Source organism: Scleropages formosus, chromosome 13 (assembly GCF_900964775.1).
Source record: "Scleropages formosus chromosome 13, fSclFor1.1, whole genome shotgun sequence".
Lineage (NCBI taxonomy): Eukaryota > Metazoa > Chordata > Actinopteri > Osteoglossiformes > Osteoglossidae > Scleropages > Scleropages formosus.
Window position 1 is genome coordinate 11692797 of NC_041818.1, and position 24528 is coordinate 11717324.

The window sequence follows — 24528 nt, forward strand, 5'->3', positions numbered from 1 at the left end:
AAATGATTAATAAGTACATTTTAACTTCTTTTCAAACAATAGTTTGTTGCATTAAGAATCCATGGTGTCATTGGGGTTAGAGAGAAGCAGCGACATTTTTTAGGTATGAAACATAAGACCAACTCATGTTGTATACCTCTTTAATTTTAACCACTTGATGAGGCACCATAGTAGAATCAAACTATTTAAAATCTTGTCTGAAACCATAACAAGCACTTGAATAAATGTAATGGCAATGAGAAACAGGTCCACACAATATTTAACAATAATTTAATTCAGGTTGCAGATAAAAAAAAAAAAAAAAAGGTCTCATGACGACATGCAACTGACTATAGATATTTTAAATCTGGGACTTTATATTATGACCCTTTATAATTTTATAGATAAATAATCTGTTTTTCAAAATGTTGATCAAGACTGGTAGCTTGTTTAAGGCTGAGAAACAGCAATGACCACAGACATTTATCATTGATTCAAGAAACTGATCCTAATGCACTACATTAAAAGACAAGCAAAACAGGAGTTGATTATTTTAAGCTAGTTTAATAGTTGATGCCTTAAAGTGATTTACTGAAGCTGGCAAGTCACTATAGATAAAACATGCAGCACTAAATCTTAAGACATGAGGATAATTTAGGGTGAAACTTGTAAAATGGGCTGAAGCAACCCAGAATGTCTTCTGTTCCACACAAGTACTGGTATATTTTTAACATTGTTTTTATTAGTGTACGCATTTTGTTTCTGTGTTCTCCATTGCATTTTATTTTCTTTGTATGGTCTCTTGACCTTTTCCTGTGTTAAAAGTAATTGTGTTTAGGAATATAGTGTAACCAAGCTGCAGGTAGTGCAGCTTTAAACAGCTGTCGCCTTCCACTCAAATGGCCAAGGATCGAATGCCACCTCTTGATGTAGTACCGTAAGCAACATCCTTGCCTTGCAATTGCACTGGTAAAAATTACCCAGGTCTATAAGTGGTTAAGTCATTCTAACTATTGTACACTAACATTACAAACTGCTTTTGGGGTAAAATGTCAGCTGTATAAATATAAATCTTTCTGATATTTGTGCTGGTCTTAAGCCTATCCCAGAAGGACAGGGGCCTAGGCTAGTCTGGGTACACCCTGGGTGGGATGTTAGGCCATCACAGGGTGGTTTTTTTAGGTCAATACACAAAAACCATTGTTCAAAATATATTCATTTTTATTATGAAGTTTTCAAATACAAAATAAAGTTAGGTTATACTCCCTGCTGTAGTTGTGGCTTTCAAAATGTTTTCTCTGTTCAACAATTGATCAGAAGTAAGTAGTCCTGCAAAATGTAATGAAATGAATGTGTTACAAAGACAATATTTTAATACACATTTTAGCCACCTTCTATACAAACACTGTAAAAATACATTTTCTTTAAACCCAAATATTGCTGCACAGTTAGCTGTAGCATGGGGGTGTGAGGACACAGCCGATTTTGCCGAGTCCTGCTCTCTAGCAGGTCTGGGGGTTGAGTCCCGCTTGGAGTGCCTTGTGACGGACTGGCATCAAGTCCTGGGTGTGTCCCCTCCCCCTCCAGCCTTACGCTCTGTGTTGCCGGGTTAGGCTCCGGCTCACCAGGACCCCATTTGGGACAAGCAGTTTCAGCCTCTGTGTGTGTGTGTGTATCAGTTGCAGCAGAAGTGGAACATGTTTGAAAATCTCACTTCAAATAAACAAATGTATGTTTGTATGTAAGGATGCAAATATATTTTGCTGTCCAATCTCTTTAATACACAAGAAAAAAAATTCCATTTAAAATCTAGACCTCCCACATTCTAATTATTTTTTTAACTATGCATGTTTCTAACGAAGTCAAAACCTTCTTTAGTTGTGGGTTGATAAAGTTGTTCTGTGTTCCTTTCACGGGCGTTTAGCTTGGCCTGTGTATTATACCTTTAAACAAAGTCCTGTCTGCTATTGGACAGACGTGCGCTGAGCTGTAAACCAATAGAATAGAGGGATGTACAAGAGATCTACTCCCTCCCTCACCCACAGCACCCTTATGCTGCTCAGAGCTGCAAGAGACGGAGCTGCGTTTCGAAATGCGCACCATGGTGCATTTTCTAGTTTAGTATTAAATGTTATATGTACTGACACGTGAGATTAAGTGAAATATCACAATTACTATGCCGTGAAACGGTACTCTTCAGTGGAAATTCCAATCTGTAAAAGAAATGGGGACGCGGACATGGAGAAAGAGATGGGAATGTCAGGCTTTGTGGTGTCTCGATTTCTTCCTCATGTGGAATACAATAGACGCTCATATTCGCTACACCATTCCTGAGGAGCTCAATGTGGGTTCTGTTGTTGGAAATCTAGCTAAGGATCTGGGCTTTGGAGTTGCAGAGATTTCTGACCGCAATCTGCGGATCTCCACAGAGTCTGGTAAGCAGTATTTCAGTGTGGATTTGGAGAAGGGTGAGCTGGCTGTCAATGAAAGAATCGACAGAGAGGAGTTATGTGGACAAAGCACGAGCTGCCTGATGCCTTTGGAGGTTATAATTGAAAATCCTTTGCAATTGTATCGCGTAGAGATCGAAGTACAGGATATTAATGACAATGTTCCTCATTTTCATACAAAGGAAAATGTTTTGAAAATCGCAGAGTCCACGGTACCAGGAGCGCGGTTTTCGTTAGAAGCGGCTCAGGACCCCGATGTCGGATCGAATTCATTAAGGTCCTACGGTTTAAATAAAAATGAATATTTCTCTTTGAATGTCTTAACTCACAATGACGGAACGAAGGTTCCTGAACTCATTTTAGAAAAATCTCTGGACAGAGAGAAACTCTCCGTCCACAAGCTTATTCTCACGGCAGTAGATGGAGGCATTCCGGCTACATCAGGCTCAACACAACTGACTATTCAGGTCCTGGACATTAATGACAATACTCCAGTGTTCAGCAACGCTCTATATGAAATTTCGGTGAATGAAAATACCCCAAAAGGCACCGTAATCGGCAGCGTAAAAGCCACTGATTTAGACGAAGGTTCAAATGGTGATATCGAGTTTTCTTTTGCTTCGAGGACATTAGAACCAGTACTGAAGACGTTCAGTATAAATCCATTTACTGGCGAAATTGCACTAAATGACTCGATAGATTACGAAGAAATAAACTCATATAAATTTACAATCCGCGCAAGTGACAAAGGCTCCCCGTCGATGGAAAGCCACTGTACTGTTCGAGTGGACGTTCTGGATATTAATGATAACGTCCCTGAGATCATTTTGAAATCTTTGCCTAGTCCGATCAAGGAAGACGCGCCTGTCGGAACTGTCGTCGCGTTGATTAGTGTAAAGGATCTGGATTCTGCAGACAACGGTAAAGTGACAGTAAGCATGGTTTCCGAAAGCCCATTTAAACTCAAACCGTCTGTTTCGAATCACTACGCTTTGGTCACTGATTCCGGTTTAGATCGCGAAAAATTCCCAGAATATAACGTAGAGCTTATAGCATCGGATTCTGGATCACCGCCTCTCACGGCACTAAAAGTATTAACTGTTAGTGTCCTAGATGTAAATGACAACCGTCCAGTTTTCTCCCAACCTTCCTACACAGTTTATGTGAATGAAAACAGCACCCCAGGAACTGTCCTGTGTTCAGTGTCTGCTTCTGATTCAGACCTGGGCGACAACGCGAAGATCTCGTATTCCGTCTTAGACTCCAAAGTGCAGGACGCGTCGGTCTCCTCATACGTTTACATTAATTCAGACAACGGCAGCATCTACAGCATGCACTCATTCGACTATGAGAAACTCAAGGTGTTTCAGATCCACGTTCAGGCCAAGGACCACGGCTCTCCGTCTCTGAGCAGCAACGTCACTGTCCACGTGTTTATCCTGGACCAGAATGACAATGTCCCCGCTGTCATTTACCCCTTTGCCGTCATGGGCTCCGTGTCCCATCAGAAGATGCCGCGATCGGCGAAAGCGGGACACCTCGTTACCAAGGTGACGGCCGTGGACGCTGACTCGGGACACAACGCCTGGGTTTCCTACAAACTGGTGGAGGCCACAGACGCCTCCCTCTTCAGTGTGAATCTCTACACGGGGGAGGTGAGGACTAAACGAGCCGTTTCGGAGCAGGACGACTCTTCTCACAGGCTGCTCATAGAGATAAAGGACAACGGGGAACCGGTCCAGTCCGCCACGGTCACAGTGGGCATATCGCTAGAGGACGGGGTCCACGAGCCCATCTTGGATTTCCGGCAGCACAAAAGCCACGAACCGGCCAGTAAGAGCAATAAAATCACCTTTTATTTGATCGTCTCTCTGGCGTCCGTGTCCGCGGTGTCCTTTTTGACTTTTGCCATTTTAGCGGTGAGATGTATCAGGAGCAGCGCAAGTCGTGCGTGTTGCTGTGTGAGACGGGGAGACTCGGATGAATACAATAATCCCAACAGAAACCTGCACATCCAGCTCAACACTGACGGGCCTATTAAGTACGTGGAGGTGCTGGGAGGAGACATGTTGTCTCAGAGTCAGTCCTTCAGGTCCTGCCTGTCTCCAGTGTCCGAGTTCAGTGACTTCACCTTCGTTAAACCCAGCAGCACCACAGATTTTAAGGAGATGATAAACGTGCTTGACGCGTCACTGCCTGACAGCGCCTGGACTTTTGAGAGCCAGCAGGTGAGCGTTTAGTGTTTTTAATTATTTCTGCCATTCATTTTAATATCTACATGTTGCAGTCTTGGCCTGAACAGCCCTCTCTAACTGCAGATTTTCTAATTAAGATGTAATTGATTTGTAAACGGAACAATAGCATTTCAAAATAAGGGTGAAAGTCGAGAGTCTATCATTTTGGGCAACTATGAAACATGACTCACACACACAGTTTGATGTTTCTTGTCCCAAGCGGGGTCGTGGCGAGCCGGGGCCTATCTCTGCAGCGCAGGGTGCCGGGCTGTGGGGGCACACCAGTCCACCGCACACAGGACTCGAACCCCAGAGCCACCAGGACCCGGGAAGTCCGCTGCGCCACCGTGCACCCCCCCCCCCCCCCCAAAAAAAGATAACTGAAACACTTGATTATGAAATAGTCTTGCTCAAAACGCTCTACTTCACTTAGCTCATGTAAAAATGAATAAATCCAGGTTGAATGAATCAGTGAATCAACGAGAAACGGTCTTGTATTCAAAGCTGCTGTCTGTATATCCTTTTTGCCTAGAATTTCTGTGTGGTGTATTTGATTAGGAATTTCAGTAAGTGTGATTTTTCAGCCCATCCTGGGTGTGTAAAACCCCCCTCCTCCAGCCTTGCGCCCTGTGCTGCCTGGTTAGGGTTCGGTTCGCTGCGACCCCGTTTGGGACAAGCGGTTTCAGTCACCGTGTGTGTGTGTGTGTGTGTGTGTGTATGTGTGTGTGTGTGTGTGTGTGTGTGTGTGTGTGTGTGTGATTATTCGGATATACTTACATCTTATAGCCATGGAAAGAAGGCATCCTGGTTCATTTTACCTGCCATTTTCTTTTGATCGTGAGTTGGTGATTTGTTACCATTTTACAAGTACTTTAAACAGACTAAAACAACAGATTTTAAAAATGTTTTTTTTTTATGACTTAGGCGTGGTTAGGAATCGATTTTGTAAAAGAACTTTAAGTATGAAGAATACAACTCAATGCTATAGCTATATTAAATTTGCCTTTTACTGCTCTTGCAAATTGATGAATCGTCCAATGGCCATCACTTTTTCTCACGACCATTAGATTAATGTGAATATGTTTAAATATGTTCGTTGCACATGTGGCCTTGGTGAGCAGGCGAAGAGGCTGAGTCCAGTTTTAGTGAGGTGAGAGCAAGACTTAATTGTTCTCGGATGTTAGAAAAGAAAGAAAGTTGTCGGAAGCACATGTGCAGGACTTTTATGGTTTTGGTTTGGGATCAGGATCGGGTCGAATTCTAGGAACTGGATTCTGCGGGCTGACAGTATCGCTCTGTCTCCTCCACTGCGAATTGAGAGGGTTAAATGTATATTAATTGTGAATCTTTTGCCGGTCTTTGGAGTTTTTATTCTTTTTTCCGGTGCGTTTAGCGGTCTTGTTTCTCCCCTTTTCTGCACCTGACCGCCCGTGTCACAGGATCATTTTTAATCAAACAAGCTCATATTTCACTTCTTCCTCTTCATCATTTTTGATGCATTTAAATTAAATATATGAATCTCACGAGGTTTGTAATTGCTTTCTTTCAAAAAGGAAAAATACTAGCCTGTGTAATTTCTTACTCGAAATGTCTGACTGTTTTCCGTTGCCTCGAAGTCTGTCCTGTTCAGTGTGTTATACCTTTAAAATATGGAGCGTCTGTTATTGGACAGAGCAGTGCTAGGAATTAAACCAATAGGAAACGCCACTATACAAAGAGATCTAGTCCCTCCTCCACCACAGCACTGTAACCCTTGCTGGGCTCAAAGCTGCAAGAGACGGAGACGGAGCTGTATTCAGGGCGCAGCGGCTTCACTGGAAGTGAATAATATTCATCAGATATTATTTGATGGTTTCTTCGCCATGAATTTTCATCATATAGGTTTTTCGAGAATTGCACTATAATATGTACGAAAATGGGGACGCGGACATGGAGAAAGAGATGGGAATGTCAGGCTTTGTGGTGTCTCGATTTCTTGCTCATGTGGAATACAATAGACGCTCATATTCGCTACACCATTCCTGAGGAGCTCAGTGTGGGTTCTGTTGTTGGAAATCTAGCTAAGGATCTGGGCTTTGGAGTTGCAGAGATTTCTGACCGCAATCTGCGGATCTCCACAGAGTCTGGTAAGCAGTATTTCAGTGTGGATTTGGAGAAGGGTGAGCTGGCTGTCAATGAAAGAATCGACAGAGAGGAGTTATGTGGACAAAGCACGAGCTGCCTGATGCCTTTGGAGGTTATAATTGAAAATCCTTTGCAACTGTATCGCGTAGAGATCGAAGTACAGGATATTAATGACAATGCGCCTCACTTTCATACGAAGGAAATTATTTTGAAAATTGCAGAATCCACGGTACCAGGAGCGCGGTTTCTTCTAGAAATGGCTCAGGATCCCGATGTCGGATCCAATTCATTAAGATCCTACTCCCTACATAAAAATGACCACTTCTCTTTGAATGTCATTGCTCATAAAGATGGAAGAAAGGTTCCTGAACTTGTATTACAAAAGGCGTTGGATAGAGAAAATTTATCCATCCACAAGCTTATTCTCACGGCAGTAGATGGAGGCATTCCGGCTACATCAGGCTCAACACAACTGACTATTCAGGTCCTGGACATTAATGACAATACTCCAGTGTTCAGCAACGCTCTATATGAAATTTCGGTGAATGAAAATACCCCAAAAGGCACCGTAATCGGCAGCGTAAAAGCCACTGATTTAGACGAAGGTTCAAATGGTGACATCGAGTTTTCTTTTGCTTCGAGGACATTAGAACCAGTACTGAAGACGTTCAGTATAAATCCATTTACTGGTGAAATTGCACTAAATGATTTGATAGATTACGAAGGAACAAGCTCATTTACTTTCGACATCCGCGCGAGTGACAAAGGCTCCCCGTCGATGGAAAGCCACTGTACTGTTCGAGTGGACGTTCTGGATATTAATGATAACGTCCCTGAGATCATTTTGAAATCTTTGCCTAGTCCGATCAAGGAAGACGCGCCTGTCGGAACTGTCGTCGCGTTGATTAGTGTAAAGGATCTGGATTCTGCAGACAACGGTAAAGTGACAGTAAGCATGGTTTCTGAAAGCCCATTTAAACTCAAACCGTCTGTTTCGAATCACTACGCTTTGGTCACTGATTCCGGTTTAGATCGCGAAAAATTCCCAGAATATAACGTAGAGCTTATAGCATCGGATTCTGGATCACCGCCTCTCACGGCACTGAAAGTATTAACTGTTAGTGTCCTAGATGTAAATGACAACCGTCCAGTTTTCTCCCAACCTTCCTACACAGTTTATGTGAATGAAAACAGCACCCCAGGAACTGTCCTGTGTTCAGTGTCTGCTTCTGATTCAGACCTGGGCGACAACGCGAAGATCTCGTATTCCGTCTTAGACTCCAAAGTGCAGGACGCGTCGGTCTCCTCATACGTTTACATTAATTCAGACAACGGCAGCATCTACAGCATGCACTCATTCGACTATGAGAAACTCAAGGTGTTTCAGATCCACGTTCAGGCCAAGGACCACGGCTCTCCGTCTCTGAGCAGCAACGTCACTGTCCACGTGTTTATCCTGGACCAGAATGACAATGTCCCCGCTGTCATTTACCCCTTTGCCGTCATGGGCTCCGTGTCCCATCAGAAGATGCCGCGATCGGCGAAAGCGGGACACCTCGTTACCAAGGTGACGGCCGTGGACGCTGACTCGGGACACAACGCCTGGGTTTCCTACAAACTGGTGGAGGCCACAGACGCCTCCCTCTTCAGTGTGAATCTCTACACGGGGGAGGTGAGGACTAAACGAGCCGTTTCGGAGCAGGACGACTCTTCTCACAGGCTGCTCATAGAGATAAAGGACAACGGGGAACCGGTGCAGTCCGCCACGGTCACAGTGGGCATATCGCTAGAGGACGGGGTCCACGAGCCCATCTTGGATTTCCGGCAGCACAAAAGCCACGAACCGGCCAGTAAGAGCAATAAAATCACCTTCTATTTGATCGTCTCTCTGGCGTCCGTGTCCGCGGTGTCCTTTTTGACTTTTGCCATTTTAGCGGTGAGATGTATCAGGAGCAGCGCAAGTCGTGCGTGTTGCTGTGTGAGACGGGGAGACTCGGATGAATACAATAATAATCCCAACAGAAACCTGCACATCCAGCTCAACACTGACGGGCCTATTAAGTACGTGGAGGTGCTGGGAGGAGACATGTTGTCTCAGAGTCAGTCCTTCAGGTCCTGCCTGTCTCCAGTGTCCGAGTTCAGTGACTTCACCTTCGTTAAACCCAGCAGCACCACAGATTTTAAGGAGATGATAAACGTGCTTGACGCGTCACTGCCTGACAGCGCCTGGACTTTCGAGAGCCAGCAGGTGAGCATCTGCACACAGTTTGTAAGATTCTCCGTTTTTATTGAAGAATGTTGTTGTTTAATCCGCAAATGTGTGTTCCACTGATGTATGGATCAGTGACCCATTGTACGCAGTGTATCTAGCAATGTAAGTCACCTTGGTGAATAAGGTGGGTGGGCTGGTAACACTACATCCATTGTAAGTCGCTTTGGAGAAAAGCGTCTAGTAAATACATAAATGTAAATGTATGTAGAATTTCATACTGGCTATGAATTTTTGAGAGTCAGCAGGTGAGAATTTTCTTAGACTTTCATAGATGCATTTTTACTTTTCGAATCCTGACACGTAATTACACATTTTATTTGCTCTTTCAATCCACTGTTGACGATTTAAAGTGAGGCTGAGGTTATTTTTCAAATTCGATTATGTATTGCTATATATGCAGTTTTTATTTTAGTCATGATTACATTTTTATAATATGTGGTATTATCCAGCTAATATTGTTTCATGTGAAACACAACCACTTGCTAAACATTATCTGGAGGACCTCATCGGCGTTTAATAAGTGTATACAGTTCAGCACTTTTGGTCACAATAGCATCACTTCCTGTACTGTGTTGTGACTTGCGTAGCTTTTCATCAACTTACCATTTTATCGACGGCTCACTATATGTAAACAGAAATAACACACCACGCCTTTTTCTCTTGTTCTTGTTTTTACTACTTCACCAATTTCCTCAGTGTCACTCATTCAGCACTTTTCCGTTTGCATAGCTCTGCTAAAGTCCACTTCAACAGAGCATTAGACTTCTTATCACGGGTGTCTGATGTTGAAAATATCATAGGAACGTTAAAATCTTCAATGTATAAAATACAGAAAAATCACGAAAGTCTGTTGACAATACACACACCCACAGCCACAGCCACAGCCACAGCCTGAAACCGCTTGTCCCAACCGGGGTCGCGGCGAACCGGAGCCTAACCCGGCAACACAGGGCGCGAGGGGACACACCCAGGGTGGGACACCAGTCCGTCGCAAGGCACCCCAGGCAGAGACTCGAACCACAGACCCACTAGAGAGCAGGACGCGGCCAAACCCGCTGCGCCACCACACCCCCTATCTGTTAGAAATGTAAAGTAATTAATTTTTTGTTTTCGTTAGTCTCTTTGGAGAAAAGCGTCAGCTAAATGAGTAAACGTAAATATTGTCTTAAAATGTGTTTCTTATATGTGGGATTAAGTTCAAGATTATTGTTGAGCTGTGTTAATAACATACATTTGTAATATTTTCTCCAAATACATATTTGATATCGTTTCCCCTCTAGCATTGTTATTCAGTCAGACTAAACATCTCAAAATAGAAAATATCCGATGGTAATGTTGAAAATGTATTTTTTTAAGTTTTAAATTGCAGCTTGTCCAGTCAGCGTTTTTAAGCATCAGAAATCGTCTAATGTACAAGACGTCTGTCTTTAAAAAAAAAAAAAAAAATAACTATTTCAGCTATGTCCTTTTCTGTGTCTGAATCGGAAAAAAAAGCATTTTTAAAACACAGGCATGTTCGGTTGTTCAAACATATCTGCTCCTTTAAGACATGCGCTCTTTCTGTTGGACAACTGAGCTGTGCTGTGAACCAATAGAATTGCTGACGACACGAAAGGATCTACTCCCTCCCTGAACCACAGCCCTGTAACCCTTACCATGCTCAGAGCTCAGTCAGATGGTGGTGTGCGTAGTCGAAGCTGTTGTCCTCGTACAGAATGTCGATGCACAACAGAATTCTTGCCAGATTTGATAAAACACACGTATTAGTTTGCTTCTTTGTGCGTTGATTTATTGAATCTGGAACTACTTCTCTGGAAATGTATTATACAACAACCAAAAAATGATGACGAAAAGGTCCTGGCTCGTAGGATTTTGGACTTTGTGGTGGTTGCGTTTATTGCTCATGTGGAATACAATAGATGCTCACATTCGCTATTCCGTTCCTGAGGAGCTGAAGGAAGGGTCCGTTGTTGGGAATCTTGCTAAAGAACTGGGCATGGGACTTTCCGAGATTACCGACCGCAAGCTAAGGATTGCATCCGAGACGGTAAAACAGTATTTCAAGGTGGATTTGGAGAAGGGCGAAATAGCGGTGAGTGAAAGAATCGACAGAGAGACAATGTGCGAACAAAGCGCGAGCTGCTTATTACCTCTGCAGATAGTGGTTGAAGATCCCTTAGAATTATTTTCTGTTGATATTGAAATTCAGGATATAAATGACAATTCGCCCAGCTTTTTGACGAACGAGCGCATCTTAAAAATCGCAGAATCAACTGCGACTGGAGTGCGGTTCCCTTTGGAGAGCGCAGTAGACCCAGACGTGGGAAGTAATTCACTGAAATCCTACACCCTCAGTAAAGATGAATGTTTCGGTGTGAAAGTAAAGAATCTCGACGACGGACGAAAAGTCCCTGAGTTAGCTTTAGAGAAACCTCTTGACCGAGAAAAGCAGGCTGTTCATCACCTGGTACTGACTGCTGTGGACGGGGGCAATCCGGCCAGATCAGGAACATCGCAAATCACGGTCATTGTACTTGATATTAACGACAATATACCCGTGTTCGAAAAGTCCGTGTATAAAATAGTTATAAGTGAAGACAGTGTGAAAGGAACGCCTCTGATTCGCCTTCTGGCCACAGACTTAGACGAAGGCGCAAATGGAGAAATTCTTTATTCTTTTGGCGAGCACATGTCGAATTCGGTTAATTCAATATTTCACATAGATTCGAACACGGGAGAGATGTTCCTGAAAGGGGAGCTGGACTACGAAAGTGCTGCGACGTATAGAATCGAGGTGGTCGCTACAGACAAAGGCAGCCCGGAGATGGAGGGACACTGCAGTGTGCAGGTAGAAATAGTGGATGTCAATGACAATCCTCCCGAAGTCGTGCTCACTTCCTCACCCAGCCCAGTGCGCGAGGACGCGCCGATTGGAACTGTTGTCGCCTTGATCAGTGCACGAGACCTGGACTCCGGAGACAATGGAAAAGTGTCGTTGCAAATTCCACTGGAATACCCATTTGCGTTGAAACCGTCTGTTCCTGGTCATTACGCATTGGTTACGAATGGCATGTTAGACCGCGAGAGTTTCCCTGAGTATAATATTGAGGTAACAGCAACTGACGCGGGTTCCCCTCCACTGACATCCAAAAAAACAATACCAATAAAAATTCTTGATGTAAATGATAATCCGCCGAGTTTTCTAGACTCGTTTTATAATGTTTATCTGACTGAGAATAACGCACCAGGTTCTATCCTCGGTGAAGTATCTGCAGTAGACCCCGATTTAGGGGAAAATGCTAAGATCTCATATTCCATCTTAGACTCTAAAATGCAGGACGCGTCGGTCTCCTCATACGTTTACATTAATTCAGACAACGGCAGCATCTACAGCATGCACTCATTCGACTATGAGAAACTCAAGGTGTTTCAGATCCACGTTCAGGCCAAGGACCACGGCTCTCCGTCTCTGAGCAGCAACGTCACTGTCCACGTGTTTATCCTGGACCAGAATGACAATGTCCCCGCTGTCATTTACCCCTTTGCCGTCATGGGCTCCGTGTCCCATCAGAAGATGCCGCGATCGGCGAAAGCGGGACACCTCGTTACCAAGGTGACGGCCGTGGACGCTGACTCGGGACACAACGCCTGGGTTTCCTACAAACTGGTGGAGGCCACAGACGCCTCCCTCTTCAGTGTGAATCTCTACACGGGGGAGGTGAGGACTAAACGAGCCGTTTCGGAGCAGGACGACTCTTCTCACAGGCTGCTCATAGAGATAAAGGACAACGGGGAACCGGTGCAGTCCGCCACGGTCACAGTGGGCATATCGCTAGAGGACGGGGTCCACGAGCCCATCTTGGATTTCCGGCAGCACAAAAGCCACGAACCCGCCAGTAAGAGCAATAAAATCACCTTCTATTTGATCGTCTCTCTGGCGTCCGTGTCCGCGGTGTCCTTTTTGACTTTTGCCATTTTAGCGGTGAGATGTATCAGGAGCAGCGCAAGTCGTGCGTGTTGCTGCGTGAGACGGGGAGACTCGGATGAATACAATAATAATCCCAACAGAAACCTGCACATCCAGCTCAACACTGACGGGCCTATTAAGTACGTGGAGGTGCTGGGAGGAGACATGTTGTCTCAGAGTCAGTCCTTCAGGTCCTGCCTGTCTCCAGTGTCCGAGTTCAGTGACTTCACCTTCGTTAAACCCAGCAGCACCACAGATTTTAAGGAGATGATAAACGTGCTTGACGCGTCACTGCCTGACAGCGCCTGGACTTTTGAGAGCCAGCAGGTGAGACATATTCTTCTGTTTAGTTTTTGATTTTATTACCCAAAAATGTATGTCAACTCGCATGCTAAATATTACCTAGTGGGTATGAAGTAGTGTATTCAACGGCTCGTATGTAACAGTATTTCTGATTTAATTTGGAAAATTCAGAACCGCTGTTATGGACAGTAACACTTTGTGCTTAAATATCATTCTGAAGTGCTAATATTTTCAGATTTTGTCCGTTTTGAGAGTCATTTACGGAAGCACTGCGACGTTCTGACTATGGAAAGTTCTGCAGAAAGCAAGTTTAATATTTCGTGTGTTACTCAAAGCCTTCATCAGTATCCTGGCAGTTAACCAATATCGTTTAGATCAGTTGTATTAACACTGCTTTTGTTCACCGGTGAGAAGCAGTGTCCACGTTTAAAAATGTGAAACTGCTCTGTGAAACATTCTACGAAGAAAGGGAGCATATAAAACCTAAATTTATATTTTCGTTTTCCCGTGTTTGTGTTAAGAGTATATGAAGTGAAATAGTAGTCAATTGACTGCACTAGTAGCAGGAAACAACTACACGAAAGTGTGTTATTCCTATAGAAAACACATGTACAGTACTATTAAAGGATATCTACTAGAATGTGTTTTCAGCAAAAACCACATTTTATAATCTTAAAAAAGAGTGTTTTAAAATATAAAAACCCATTTCTGTATGTTTAGATATCGACTTCAAACGCGTCCCTTTGTGAGTGTAGCAAAATTGCAATTTCTTTCTTTCTTCCAGGGATAAACGTATAACGAGACATGATCGCAAATAACGTGAGAAGCATCTCCGAAATAATGTATACCGAGGATAATCTCTCATTATAAATTTGAAGAATTGACCCAAAGTAAACAGTGAACTTTCTTAAATATGCATTACAGTTTACTGAACGACTTGAACAGTTTACTTATAAAAGGAATGAGGAATTATTTTTAATGAGTTTTATAAAGAGTACTGCGTCACATCAACACATATGCAGTAACAGAACTCCGAGCAATTGCAAACAGGTCTACTTAGAGAAAAGGCTGAAGGTTAAATAGACACAATATTTCACAGGTGTGAACACTTAGCATTTTTGAAAAAGTTCCATATGGGTAACCACTCATTCCAGATTTTCCTTAAAACGTAATGCTGATCAAAGGTTAAGCGAAATAAAATTAAACCTCGTCCTGAAGAATGATCTTACTGAAGCTAACCTTTTTTAATTTATACCCAGATTGTTGAGCCATTGGATTTTTTTAAATATTATTTCTGAGTCTAAATTACCACGTTGTTTTATTTTCATTCTTCAATGAAAAGTTGAAAAAGAACAACACGTTTAAAACCTAAGCATGTGCCGTTACTTTAAGTACCGTTCCCCTGTAAAATGTCTTCATTCTGACTGGACAGTTTAGTGCTCCTCTGTGAACCAATAGAATACAGCAGCGTACACGGAGATCTACTCACCCCCCCCCATCCACAGCACAGTAACCCTTACAGCGCTCATAGCTGCAAGAGACGGAGCTCCGTGCGGTGAAGCTACACGCTCCACACGTACAATATGGAAATACAAAAACATTGCGCTCGGTTTGGATGAAATGTCCATTTACACTCTCTTTCCACGCGTGGTTTTGCTGGTGCGTTAAGCTGTTTCCTGGAGATGTTTCTGTAATGCTCGGAAATGATTAAGCGGAAAAGGAACTGGTTTTGGGGATGGCAGACTCTGCGGTGGTTGCTTTTCTTCCGTTCATGGAGTACAATAGACGGGCACATTCGCTACACCATTCCTGAAGAGCTGAACGTGGGTTCTGTTGTTGGGAACCTAGCTAAAGACCTGGGATTGGGGCTTGGAGAAATTTCTGACCGCAAACTGCGGATCTCTTCCGAGGCTGGTAAGCAGTATTTCAGGGTGGATTTGGACAAGGGCGAACTGGTGGTGAGTGATAGAATCGACAGAGAGACTCTGTGTGAACAAAGCGCGAGCTGCTTGTTACCATTGCAGCTGGTGGTTGAGGGTCCACTTGAATTCTTTCACGCTGATATTGAAGTTCAGGACATAAATGACCATTCTCCCAGTTTCCTGACAAATGAGCGTGTGCTTAAAATCGCAGAATCAACTGCAACTGGAGCGCGATTCCCACTGGAGAGCGCAGTGGACCCCGACGTGGGAAGTAATTCGCTGAAATCTTACATTCTTAGCAAAAACGAGTGTTTTAGTGTAAAGGTGAAAAATCTCGACGATGGACGAAAAGTCCCCGAGCTAATTTTAGAGAAATCGCTTGACCGAGAGAAACTGGATGTTCATGAGCTGCTATTGACTGCTGTAGATGGAGGCAATCCGGCTAGATCCGGCACTTTACAAATCACAGTCATCGTGCTTGATATTAACGACAATTTCCCCGTTTTTGAAAAAACTGTGTATAAAATCTCTGTAAATGAAAACAGTCCAAAGGGAACCTCCTTTATTAAGTTTAAAGCAACAGACATGGATGAAGGGACAAATGGGGAAATACGCTATTCTTTGGGTGAACACACGTCAAATGTTGTGAGTTCGTTGTTTGAGATAAATGCAAACACTGGGGAGATGATCTTAAAAGGCGAGCTGGACTATGAGAACACTGCTACTTATAGAATCGACGTTGTAGCAAAAGACAAAGGCAGCCCGGAGATGGAGGGACACTGCAGTGTGCAGGTAGAAGTAGTGGATGTCAACGACAATCCTCCCGAAATCGTGCTGAACTCTCCGCCGAGCCCAGTGCGCGAGGACGCGCCTATTGGAACTGTTGTCGCCTTGATCAGCGCACGAGACCCGGACTCCGGAGACAATGGAAAAGTGTCGTTACTAATTCCACCGGAACACCCATTTGCGTTGAAACTCTCTGTTTACGATCATTACGCATTGGTTACGAATGGAGTGTTAGACCGCGAGAGTTTCCCTGAGTATAATATTGAGGTAACAGCAACTGACGCGGGTTCCCCTCCACTGACATCCAAAAAAACAATACCAATAAAAATTCTTGATGTAAATGATAATCCGCCGAGTTTTCTAGACTCGTTTTATAATGTTTATCTGACTGAGAATAACGCACCAGGTTCTATCCTCGGTGAAGTATCTGCAGTAGATCCCGATTTAGGGGAAAATGCTAAGATCTCATATTCCATCTTAGACTCTAAAATGCAGGAGGTGTCGGTCTCCTCATACGTTTACATTAATTCAGACAACGGCAGCATCTACAGCATGCACTCATTCGACTATGAGAAACTCAAGGTGTTTCAGATCCACGTTCAGGCCAAGGACCACGGCTCTCCGTCTCTGAGCAGCAACGTCACTGTCCACGTGTTTATCCTGGACCAGAATGACAATGTCCCCGCTGTCATTTACCCCTTTGCCGTCATGGGCTCCGTGTCCCATCAGAAGATGCCGCGATCGGCGAAAGCGGGACACCTCGTTACCAAGGTGACGGCCGTGGACGCTGACTCGGGACACAACGCCTGGGTTTCCTACAAACTGGTGGAGGCCACAGACGCCTCCCTCTTCAGTGTGAATCTCTACACGGGGGAGGTGAGGACTAAACGAGCCGTTTCGGAGCAGGACGACTCTTCTCACAGGCTGCTCATAGAGATAAAGGACAACGGGGAACCGGTGCAGTCCGCCACGGTCACAGTGGGCATATCGCTAGAGGACGGGGTCCACGAGCCCATCTTGGATTTCCGGCAGCACAAAAGCCACGAACCGGCCAGTAAGAGCAATAAAATCACCTTCTATTTGATCGTCTCTCTGGCGTCCGTGTCCGCGGTGTCCTTTTTGACTTTTGCCATTTTAGCGGTGAGATGTATCAGGAGCAGCGCAAGTCGTGCGTGTTGCTGTGTGAGACGGGGAGACTCGGATGAATACAATAATAATCCCAACAGAAACCTGCACATCCAGCTCAACACTGACGGGCCTATTAAGTACGTGGAGGTGCTGGGAGGAGACATGTTGTCTCAGAGTCAGTCCTTCAGGTCCTGCCTGTCTCCAGTGTCCGAGTTCAGTGACTTCACCTTCGTTAAACCCAGCAGCACCACAGATTTTAAGGAGATGATAAACGTGCTTGACGCGTCACTGCCTGACAGCGCCTGGACTTTCGAGAGTCAGCAGGTGAGCACAAGCACAAGGTTTTCGATGTTCCCGATCTTCTGTGTGTCTGACTTTTACTTCGTAATAGTGTAAGTCATATTTTAAAAAATATCGCGAATTACTTCGGGCAAAATGCACAGTGAATTTTTAGATGATTCTGCATTGAATGTAATGCGAACTCAACTTGACGCATCGTTGTCTGACAGAGCCTAGACTTTTGAGAGCCAGCAGATGAGCATTTGCAGGTTTTTGTAACGAAGTTGTATTTTGTAGTAATCTTTGTATATCGCAGCTTTCACTGAATTTGAAGCAGCACGTAAGACGATTGGTTTGCTGCAATCAGTCTGTCTGAAGTCGTTATTTTCTGAAATATCATGTTCGAGAAAAAAATATCTCGGAACTCGAACCGATGAACCTCTCAGGCTAAAACCTGTCGGACACGCGACCCCTCTTTTTTTTTCCCCATGAAAGAAAGGTTGCGTATGACGTGTTTGACTCGGTATGAGTCAGTCTTGCCTGAAAACTCGTGGAGTGAACATCTCGCTGAATTGTGTTGTGAATTCCCATGTGTTTTTGTGTTTTTTTTATATATATCTTATATTAAATAAGCCATCATGGGTCCTAAGAAGTTTACTAGTGAAAGCAATCAGCCAAAAAGGAAAATAGCGAGAACCACGATAGAGGTTAAAAAGGAAATAACTGAAAAACACGTTAGAGGTGTTTGCGTGGTTGATTTGGCTGCACAGTATGGAATGCCTAAATCTACAATTTGCACTATACTGAAAAATAAAGAGACCATCAAAGCAGCTGATGTTGCTAAAGGTAAAGCTGGTGTTCATGTATTTATGGGTTTTACACTTTTTATTTATGGTTTTAGCATCAGGTATGTATGTGTATAGGTTTAAACAGGCAATCATTTGGGGGTCTGGAACGGTTTAATCCAATTTACATTTTTTTATTGGAAAAATTGATTCAGAACTCCACCTTTTCAGATCTCGAACGCCCTTCTGGAACGAATTAAGTTCGAGTTCCGAGGTTCCACTGTATATATATGAAAATGTATTTCAGTATTTTGTTTTCTCTTTATTGTCTTGCAAAGGTGAGCAACGTTCTTACTTTTGCAGAAACATGAAACTTTAAACTTCACTCCATACGTGGTTTTAATCCCCGAATCCTGGCAAGATTTGCGATGTTCCCTGTATGACATGGCGTGCTTGGCGACATACGGATAATCTGTGTGTCCCTGACCATTTATGGCATTTCAGCACCACACATATGGACAGCGACCATTGCTCTCACTGAGAAGTGTGCATTGTGATGCGGGTCAGCTTTTCACTTTTTTATAAATTCAGATTTTCACTGATTTGTCACAGTTCATATTTGTATCTGATTTTATGTGAGAAATTAGCACCGTCCCAACAATGTTATAGTACACTAACTCCTTATTTCATTTTTTCAATGCAAAATCTGTGAATTACTATGTACCATTTAAATGTCATGTTTTGTTTGAATTAAAGTATTTATTTCAAAACAGGTGAGAAGTGCTCAGTGCACTTATTTTACTCTCTTACTTTTTTAGTCTAACTGGATAACATGTTAGGGAGAGAAGGAATGGCAAGTTCTAGTTATGGAGGGTGAGAGGGCTTGTGGTGTTCTTGTTTTCCTTTAGCTACACAATATTTAACTGAAGTAATTATTTGAGTAGTGTAATCTCGTAATACAGTATTTTAAGAGGTAAACCAGGTGATAATTCAATCATCCTTTATAAGGTAATGCATTCTGGCCCTACAAGACTAGAGATGGCCACCTCTGTAATACAGAGCCTTGAAAAAGTATTCAGAGCCTGCCAGCAGTTTAAAATGGTGTTGGATTACAAATTGTACATCAGAATTCCTTTGTAGATTCTGATGTTATTCCTAATTCATGTGTTCACGCAGAAAGTATTTAAAACCATAATTATTAATTTCTCTGCAGGTATTGTGAACAAAGGCTTTATCAAGGTGTAAAATGCTTGCTGCAGCAACAGCTTTACATCCATTAAGGAAAGTAACGACTACTTTAGTGTACTGGTCAGGAGTTGTCACTTCATGCAGAGCGGGGACCTGGGTGTGCACCCAGTCTATGGATCGTTTGTTACAAAGGTTCTTGGGACAAGGCAGTACTCATAGTTAGGGACAGTCATGGTGAATCCAAGGCGCAGGCACTGTATGTGGGGAGAATCTGAGGGTGTGGTTGATGAGAACATTGCGAGGGTCGATGCCGTAGTAGACAGGAAAAGGGACAAGGATACAGGTTAGGGAGGTAGACAGGGGAGAGCAGATAGGGCACTGTGGAAAAGCTATGATCGCAGGAGGGATGGTTGTCTCACAGAGATTCCGCAACTGGAATGTAGTCGACTGGTGGTTTTTATAGCCAAGTGTTTCAACTGGAGTCAGGTGCTTAACCGGAGTCAAGTGCTGCTGGTTGAGGTGTGGGTGTGGTCATGCCAGGAGTAATGTTTTCCCGCTGCTCTTGAGAGATTTACTGCAGCCTACGCAGGTCTACTGAGCAGCATTTGTGGGCTACAGACAGTTTTCAAAATATATCAGAAAATTTCTGTGGGATTGAGGTCAGATAGGACATTGACTCTGCATGGATTTGTTGTCTTGCTGAAAAATAGAACTGTTAGGTGCACCTTAACTCCACTGTCTACCATAGTTGTTTCACAGTGATTGATGTTCTCTCAGCAGTTTCCCTCACAAGTGTACTTCTTGTTTAATGTTTACATTTGAAGGAAGGTCTTTTCTTGGTAGTATCTAGGTGGTTTGCTGCACTTTACTTGTATTTCAGCCAGTAGTATTCACTGAAATATATACAGTACATTTTGATGTTCCAAATCCTTTTCCTTCTCTGTGTTCTAGTATAACTTTATCTTCCTTAAGATTGCCTTTGGTCTTAATTTTCAACCATTATCTTCAGATTCACTACCAGAAAAAGAATCCACAGAGGTTTTTAATCCGGTTAGTTCCTTCATTCGTACACAAAGACAGGGCAATGTTAACTCAGACAAGTATTCTAATAAAGGGTATATCTTTACATTTGCATTTTGGGATATCAGAAGAGAAGATCTGAAAGAACTGAATATTTTAATTTTAGCATGTCATACAGTGTCTGAAAAAAAATTCTGGCCTTAAATATTTTTGTCCGAGAATATCAGTTTGTAATAAAAATATCTGTGCAAAGATGAATGTTTCATTTGAGCCGTAACATTTAGAATTGTTTTAGGAGTTTGAATACTTTTGCTAAGCACTGTATTTAGAGTATGAAAATACAGGTCTGTAGCATGATTCTTTAAAAATGAAAATTCTAAACAAAAAATGACAACCTTTTAGCTGCTCTGTCATTTTATGCAGTGGAGACCACACTGATATGCTTGTTCATATACGAACTGGTAATGTTCTAAGTATCCTGGCCCTTTAAGCCATGCGCTTCTTCTATTGGACAAGTTCTAGCTGAGCTGTGCACCAATGAAATAGATGGCAGCACAAAGAGATCCACTCCCCCCCTCCCCCCCCCACACACAGCACTGTAACCCTTACAGAGTGGTTGCTTAGAACTGATAGAGACTGAGCTCAACGCTGTCGTCTCTGTACATGTAGTATACAGCAGATTTATTTTCGTCCTTTTTGATACAATTTACGCGTTTTACCTTTTGGATCAAGCGTTTATTTGTGGACACAAAAAAATACGTGATGGAAGTATTTTTTACAACAGCCAGACAATGATTCAAGGGAGGTGGATTTTGAATTTGGAATCCCAAGCGCTGCGGTGGCTACACTTCTTTCTGCTGTGGAGTACAATACATGCGCAGATTCGATACACGATTCCCGAGGAAACAAAGGAGGGTTCAATTGTTGGGAATTTAGCGAAGGACTTGGGTCTGGGGGTTGGGGAGATTTCAGTCCGCAATCTGCACATCGCCACCGAGTCTGGTAAGCAGTATTTTAGCTTGGATTTGTTGAAAGGAGAGCTCGCTGTGAGTGGCACAATTGACAGAGAGAGCCTGTGCGGACAAAGCACCTCTTGCATTTTGCCCGTACAAGTCGTTATTGAAAATCCGTTGCAGCTGTACCGTGTCGAGATTGAAATACAGGACATAAACGACAACGTGCCTCAGTTCCTCACTAAAGAGCACGTGCTAGAAATAGCGGAATCTGTTACGCCGGGGACCCGTTTTCCGCTAGAATCCGCGGAGGACCCGGATGTCGGCAGCAATAGTTTACGGTCATATATAATTAACAGCAACGACTGTTTCCGATTAAATGTCAAAAGCCTCGAAAATGGCAGGAAGGTACCGGAGCTGGTATTGGATAAAGCCTTGGACAGAGAAAAGCAGCCCATTCATCAGCTTGTGTTGACAGCTTTAGATGGAGGCAATCCAGTCAAATCGGGAACGACTGTAATTCGGGTTCTTGTCCAAGATATTAATGACAACGCGCCACAATTCGAGCGAACACTCTATAAAACGTCTGTAAGTGAAAATGCAGCCACCGAGACTATAGTGTTAACGCTTACAGCTACGGATCTGGACGAAGGTCCGAATTCAGAAATACAGTATTACTTCGGCACACACACGTCTGACTCTGTCTTCAAAAAATTCAGTGTGAATCCCGACACTGGGGAAATTACTGTGACTGGAAAACTAGATTATGAGGAAAAAACATCGTACACATTCGATGTCCGTGCTAAAGACAGAGGGAATCCCAGCCTGGAAGGACATTCATCTGTTCAGGTGGACATTATGGACGAGAACGATAACCCGCCAGAAGTCATCCTCACCTCCCTGCCAAGCCCAGTGCTTGAAAACGCGGCAGTTGGGACCGTCATTGCTTTGATAAACGTTAGAGATTTAGACTCTGGCGACAACGGGAAACTGAACCTTGAAATACCGCAGGGTTCCCCTTTCAAATTAAAGCCATCCTTTGACAATCATTATTCTTTAGTAACCGACAAAATACTAGACCGCGAAGTCACTCCAGAATACGACATTGAGATAATTGCTTCGGACTTTGGTTCTCCTCCCCTTTTAACTAAGAAGACGGTCAGTGTTAAGGTGTTGGATGTCAATGACAACATTCCCACCTTTTCCCAGCCCTCTTATAACGTGTATATAACCGAAAACAATCCTGCAGGTTCGTCGATAGGTTCCGTGTCGGCGTCGGATATCGACGTAGATAAAAACTCTCTTCTTTCCTACTCAATAGTTGATTCTACTTTAGATGGTGTTGCGACAAAGTCTCATTTTTATATCAACTCGGAAAACGGTACAATATACAGTATGCACTCATTCGACTATGAAAAAACGAAGGTTTTTCATATCGTTGTGCAAGCGAAGGACCACGGCTCTCCGTCTCTGAGCAGCAACGTCACTGTCCACGTGTTTATCCTGGACCAGAATGACAATGTCCCCGCTGTCATTTACCCCTTTGCCGTCATGGGCTCCGTGTCCCATCAGAAGATGCCGCGATCGGCGAAAGCGGGACACCTCGTTACCAAGGTGACGGCCGTGGACGCTGACTCGGGACACAACGCCTGGGTTTCCTACAAACTGGTGGAGGCCACAGACGCCTCCCTCTTCAGTGTGAATCTCTACACGGGGGAGGTGAGGACTAAACGAGCCGTTTCGGAGCAGGACGACTCTTCTCACAGGCTGCTCATAGAGATAAAGGACAACGGGGAACCGGTGCAGTCCGCCACGGTCACAGTGGGCATATCGCTAGAGGACGGGGTCCACGAGCCCATCTTGGATTTCCGGCAGCACAAAAGCCACGAACCGGCCAGTAAGAGCAATAAAATCACCTTCTATTTGATCGTCTCTCTGGCGTCCGTGTCCGCGGTGTCCTTTTTGACTTTTGCCATTTTAGCGGTGAGATGTATCAGGAGCAGCGCAAGTCGTGCGTGTTGCTGTGTGAGACGGGGAGACTCGGATGAATACAATAATAATCCCAACAGAAACCTGCACATCCAGCTCAACACTGACGGGCCTATTAAGTACGTGGAGGTGCTGGGAGGAGACATGTTGTCTCAGAGTCAGTCCTTCAGGTCCTGCCTGTCTCCAGTGTCCGAGTTCAGTGACTTCACCTTCGTTAAACCCAGCAGCACCACAGATTTTAAGGAGATGATAAACGTGCTTGACGCGTCACTGCCTGACAGCGCCTGGACTTTTGAGAGTCAGCAGGTGAGCTAAAATGCATAAAATGAATTTCTTTGTTTAGAATAGATATACCTGGTCATCATTATACTGCCGTTTTAAAGTGTTTATTATGTAAGTTATTATGCGCCACTGAAACGTAGCGCAGCTCTGAGATGTACGTCCCTTTGGAGAAAAGCGTCTGCTAAACCAATAAATGTAAAAGTCGAATTCAGTAAAGTATTATACTGAAAGTAAAATTCAGATTAGTATCTGACAGTGGAATCCAGAGTTAGTTGTGCACAAATACCATATGTTCCTCATCTAATTTTTTTACTGGTAAAAGTTTGTAGAGATGGTCGGCATGGTGGCCTGGGCTGTACAGGCGTTGGTTTGAATCCGCCTCAGTGTGCGGAGTCTGCATGTTCTCCCAGTGTCTGCGTGGATTTCCACTGGGCGCTCCGGTTTTCTCCCACATTCAGAAGACGTGCGGGTTTATTAGCAGCTCCAAATTTACCGTAGTTTGTGAGTGAGTGGGTGAGTATGTGGTCAGCAATCAGTCTGCAAAAAGTAGAATATAATATGGATGGTTACATCATACGTGTTAAAATGTTACTTTTATTCTGTGTTATACTTATTTTTAATACATCCAGTTGTTAAAATATTTGCATTTGGTTAAATGATTCCTGTTTGTTTAATGTATTGAACGATTGTGGCAGAAGCTGAATGTAACTGAAGCTTATAAAACACTTGTTTAAATGCAGTGCAATTGAGCTGCTAGATTACATCATATCTGTTAAATAAAATGTTATAATATCAAAGGCTTTGGACAGCTGCGACTCTGACAAGGACCAGCAGTTAATGAAAGTGAGTGTGAGTTAGAGTACCAAA

General features: G+C 43.6%; 4 protein-coding genes and 1 pseudogene across 16 annotated transcripts in view; all 5 read left to right on the forward strand.

The window, feature by feature from the left end:
• Positions 1-24528, forward strand: part of LOC108925318 (protocadherin gamma-C5-like) — a 223634-nt gene that overhangs the window by 177037 nt on the left and 22069 nt on the right. The window contains exon 1 of one of the 13 annotated variants that reach the window (XM_029257420.1): positions 21033-23685. The exons of the other annotated variants lie outside the window; for them this stretch is intronic. Within the exon in view, the coding sequence (XP_029113253.1) occupies positions 21229-23685 (2457 nt within the window). The 5' untranslated portion in view covers positions 21033-21228. Of the gene's footprint in view, positions 1-21032; positions 23686-24528 lie in introns of those variants that run through there. 13 annotated transcript variants of the gene reach the window in all.
• Positions 1804-4978, forward strand: LOC108925239 (protocadherin gamma-C5-like). Its single transcript, XM_029257433.1, has one exon. It carries the CDS (start codon positions 2204-2206, stop codon positions 4667-4669), a length of 2466 nt encoding a protein of 821 aa, XP_029113266.1. The 5' UTR covers positions 1804-2203; the 3' UTR covers positions 4670-4978.
• LOC114912121 (protocadherin gamma-C5-like) lies at positions 6193-9797 on the forward strand (annotated as a pseudogene).
• Positions 10736-13390, forward strand: LOC108925320 (protocadherin gamma-C5-like). The gene has a single exon (XM_029257432.1). It carries the CDS (start codon positions 10900-10902, stop codon positions 13381-13383), a length of 2484 nt encoding a protein of 827 aa, XP_029113265.1. The 5' UTR covers positions 10736-10899; the 3' UTR covers positions 13384-13390.
• On the forward strand, positions 14858-17689 carry LOC114912122 (protocadherin gamma-C5-like). The gene is made up of 2 exons (XM_029257469.1): positions 14858-17489; positions 17675-17689. The coding sequence occupies exons 1-2, from the start codon at positions 15033-15035 to the stop codon at positions 17687-17689; spliced, it is 2472 nt and encodes an 823-aa protein (XP_029113302.1). The 5' UTR covers positions 14858-15032.

Bases quoted from the DNA above. Each gene is read 5' to 3' on its own strand.
- LOC108925239 (XM_029257433.1), top strand. From the start codon at position 2,204: ATGGGGACGCGGACATGGAGAAAGAGATGGGAATGTCAGGCTTTGTGG.
- LOC108925320 (XM_029257432.1), top strand. From the start codon at position 10,900: ATGATGACGAAAAGGTCCTGGCTCGTAGGATTTTGGACTTTGTGGTGG.
- LOC114912122 (XM_029257469.1), top strand. From the start codon at position 15,033: ATGATTAAGCGGAAAAGGAACTGGTTTTGGGGATGGCAGACTCTGCGG.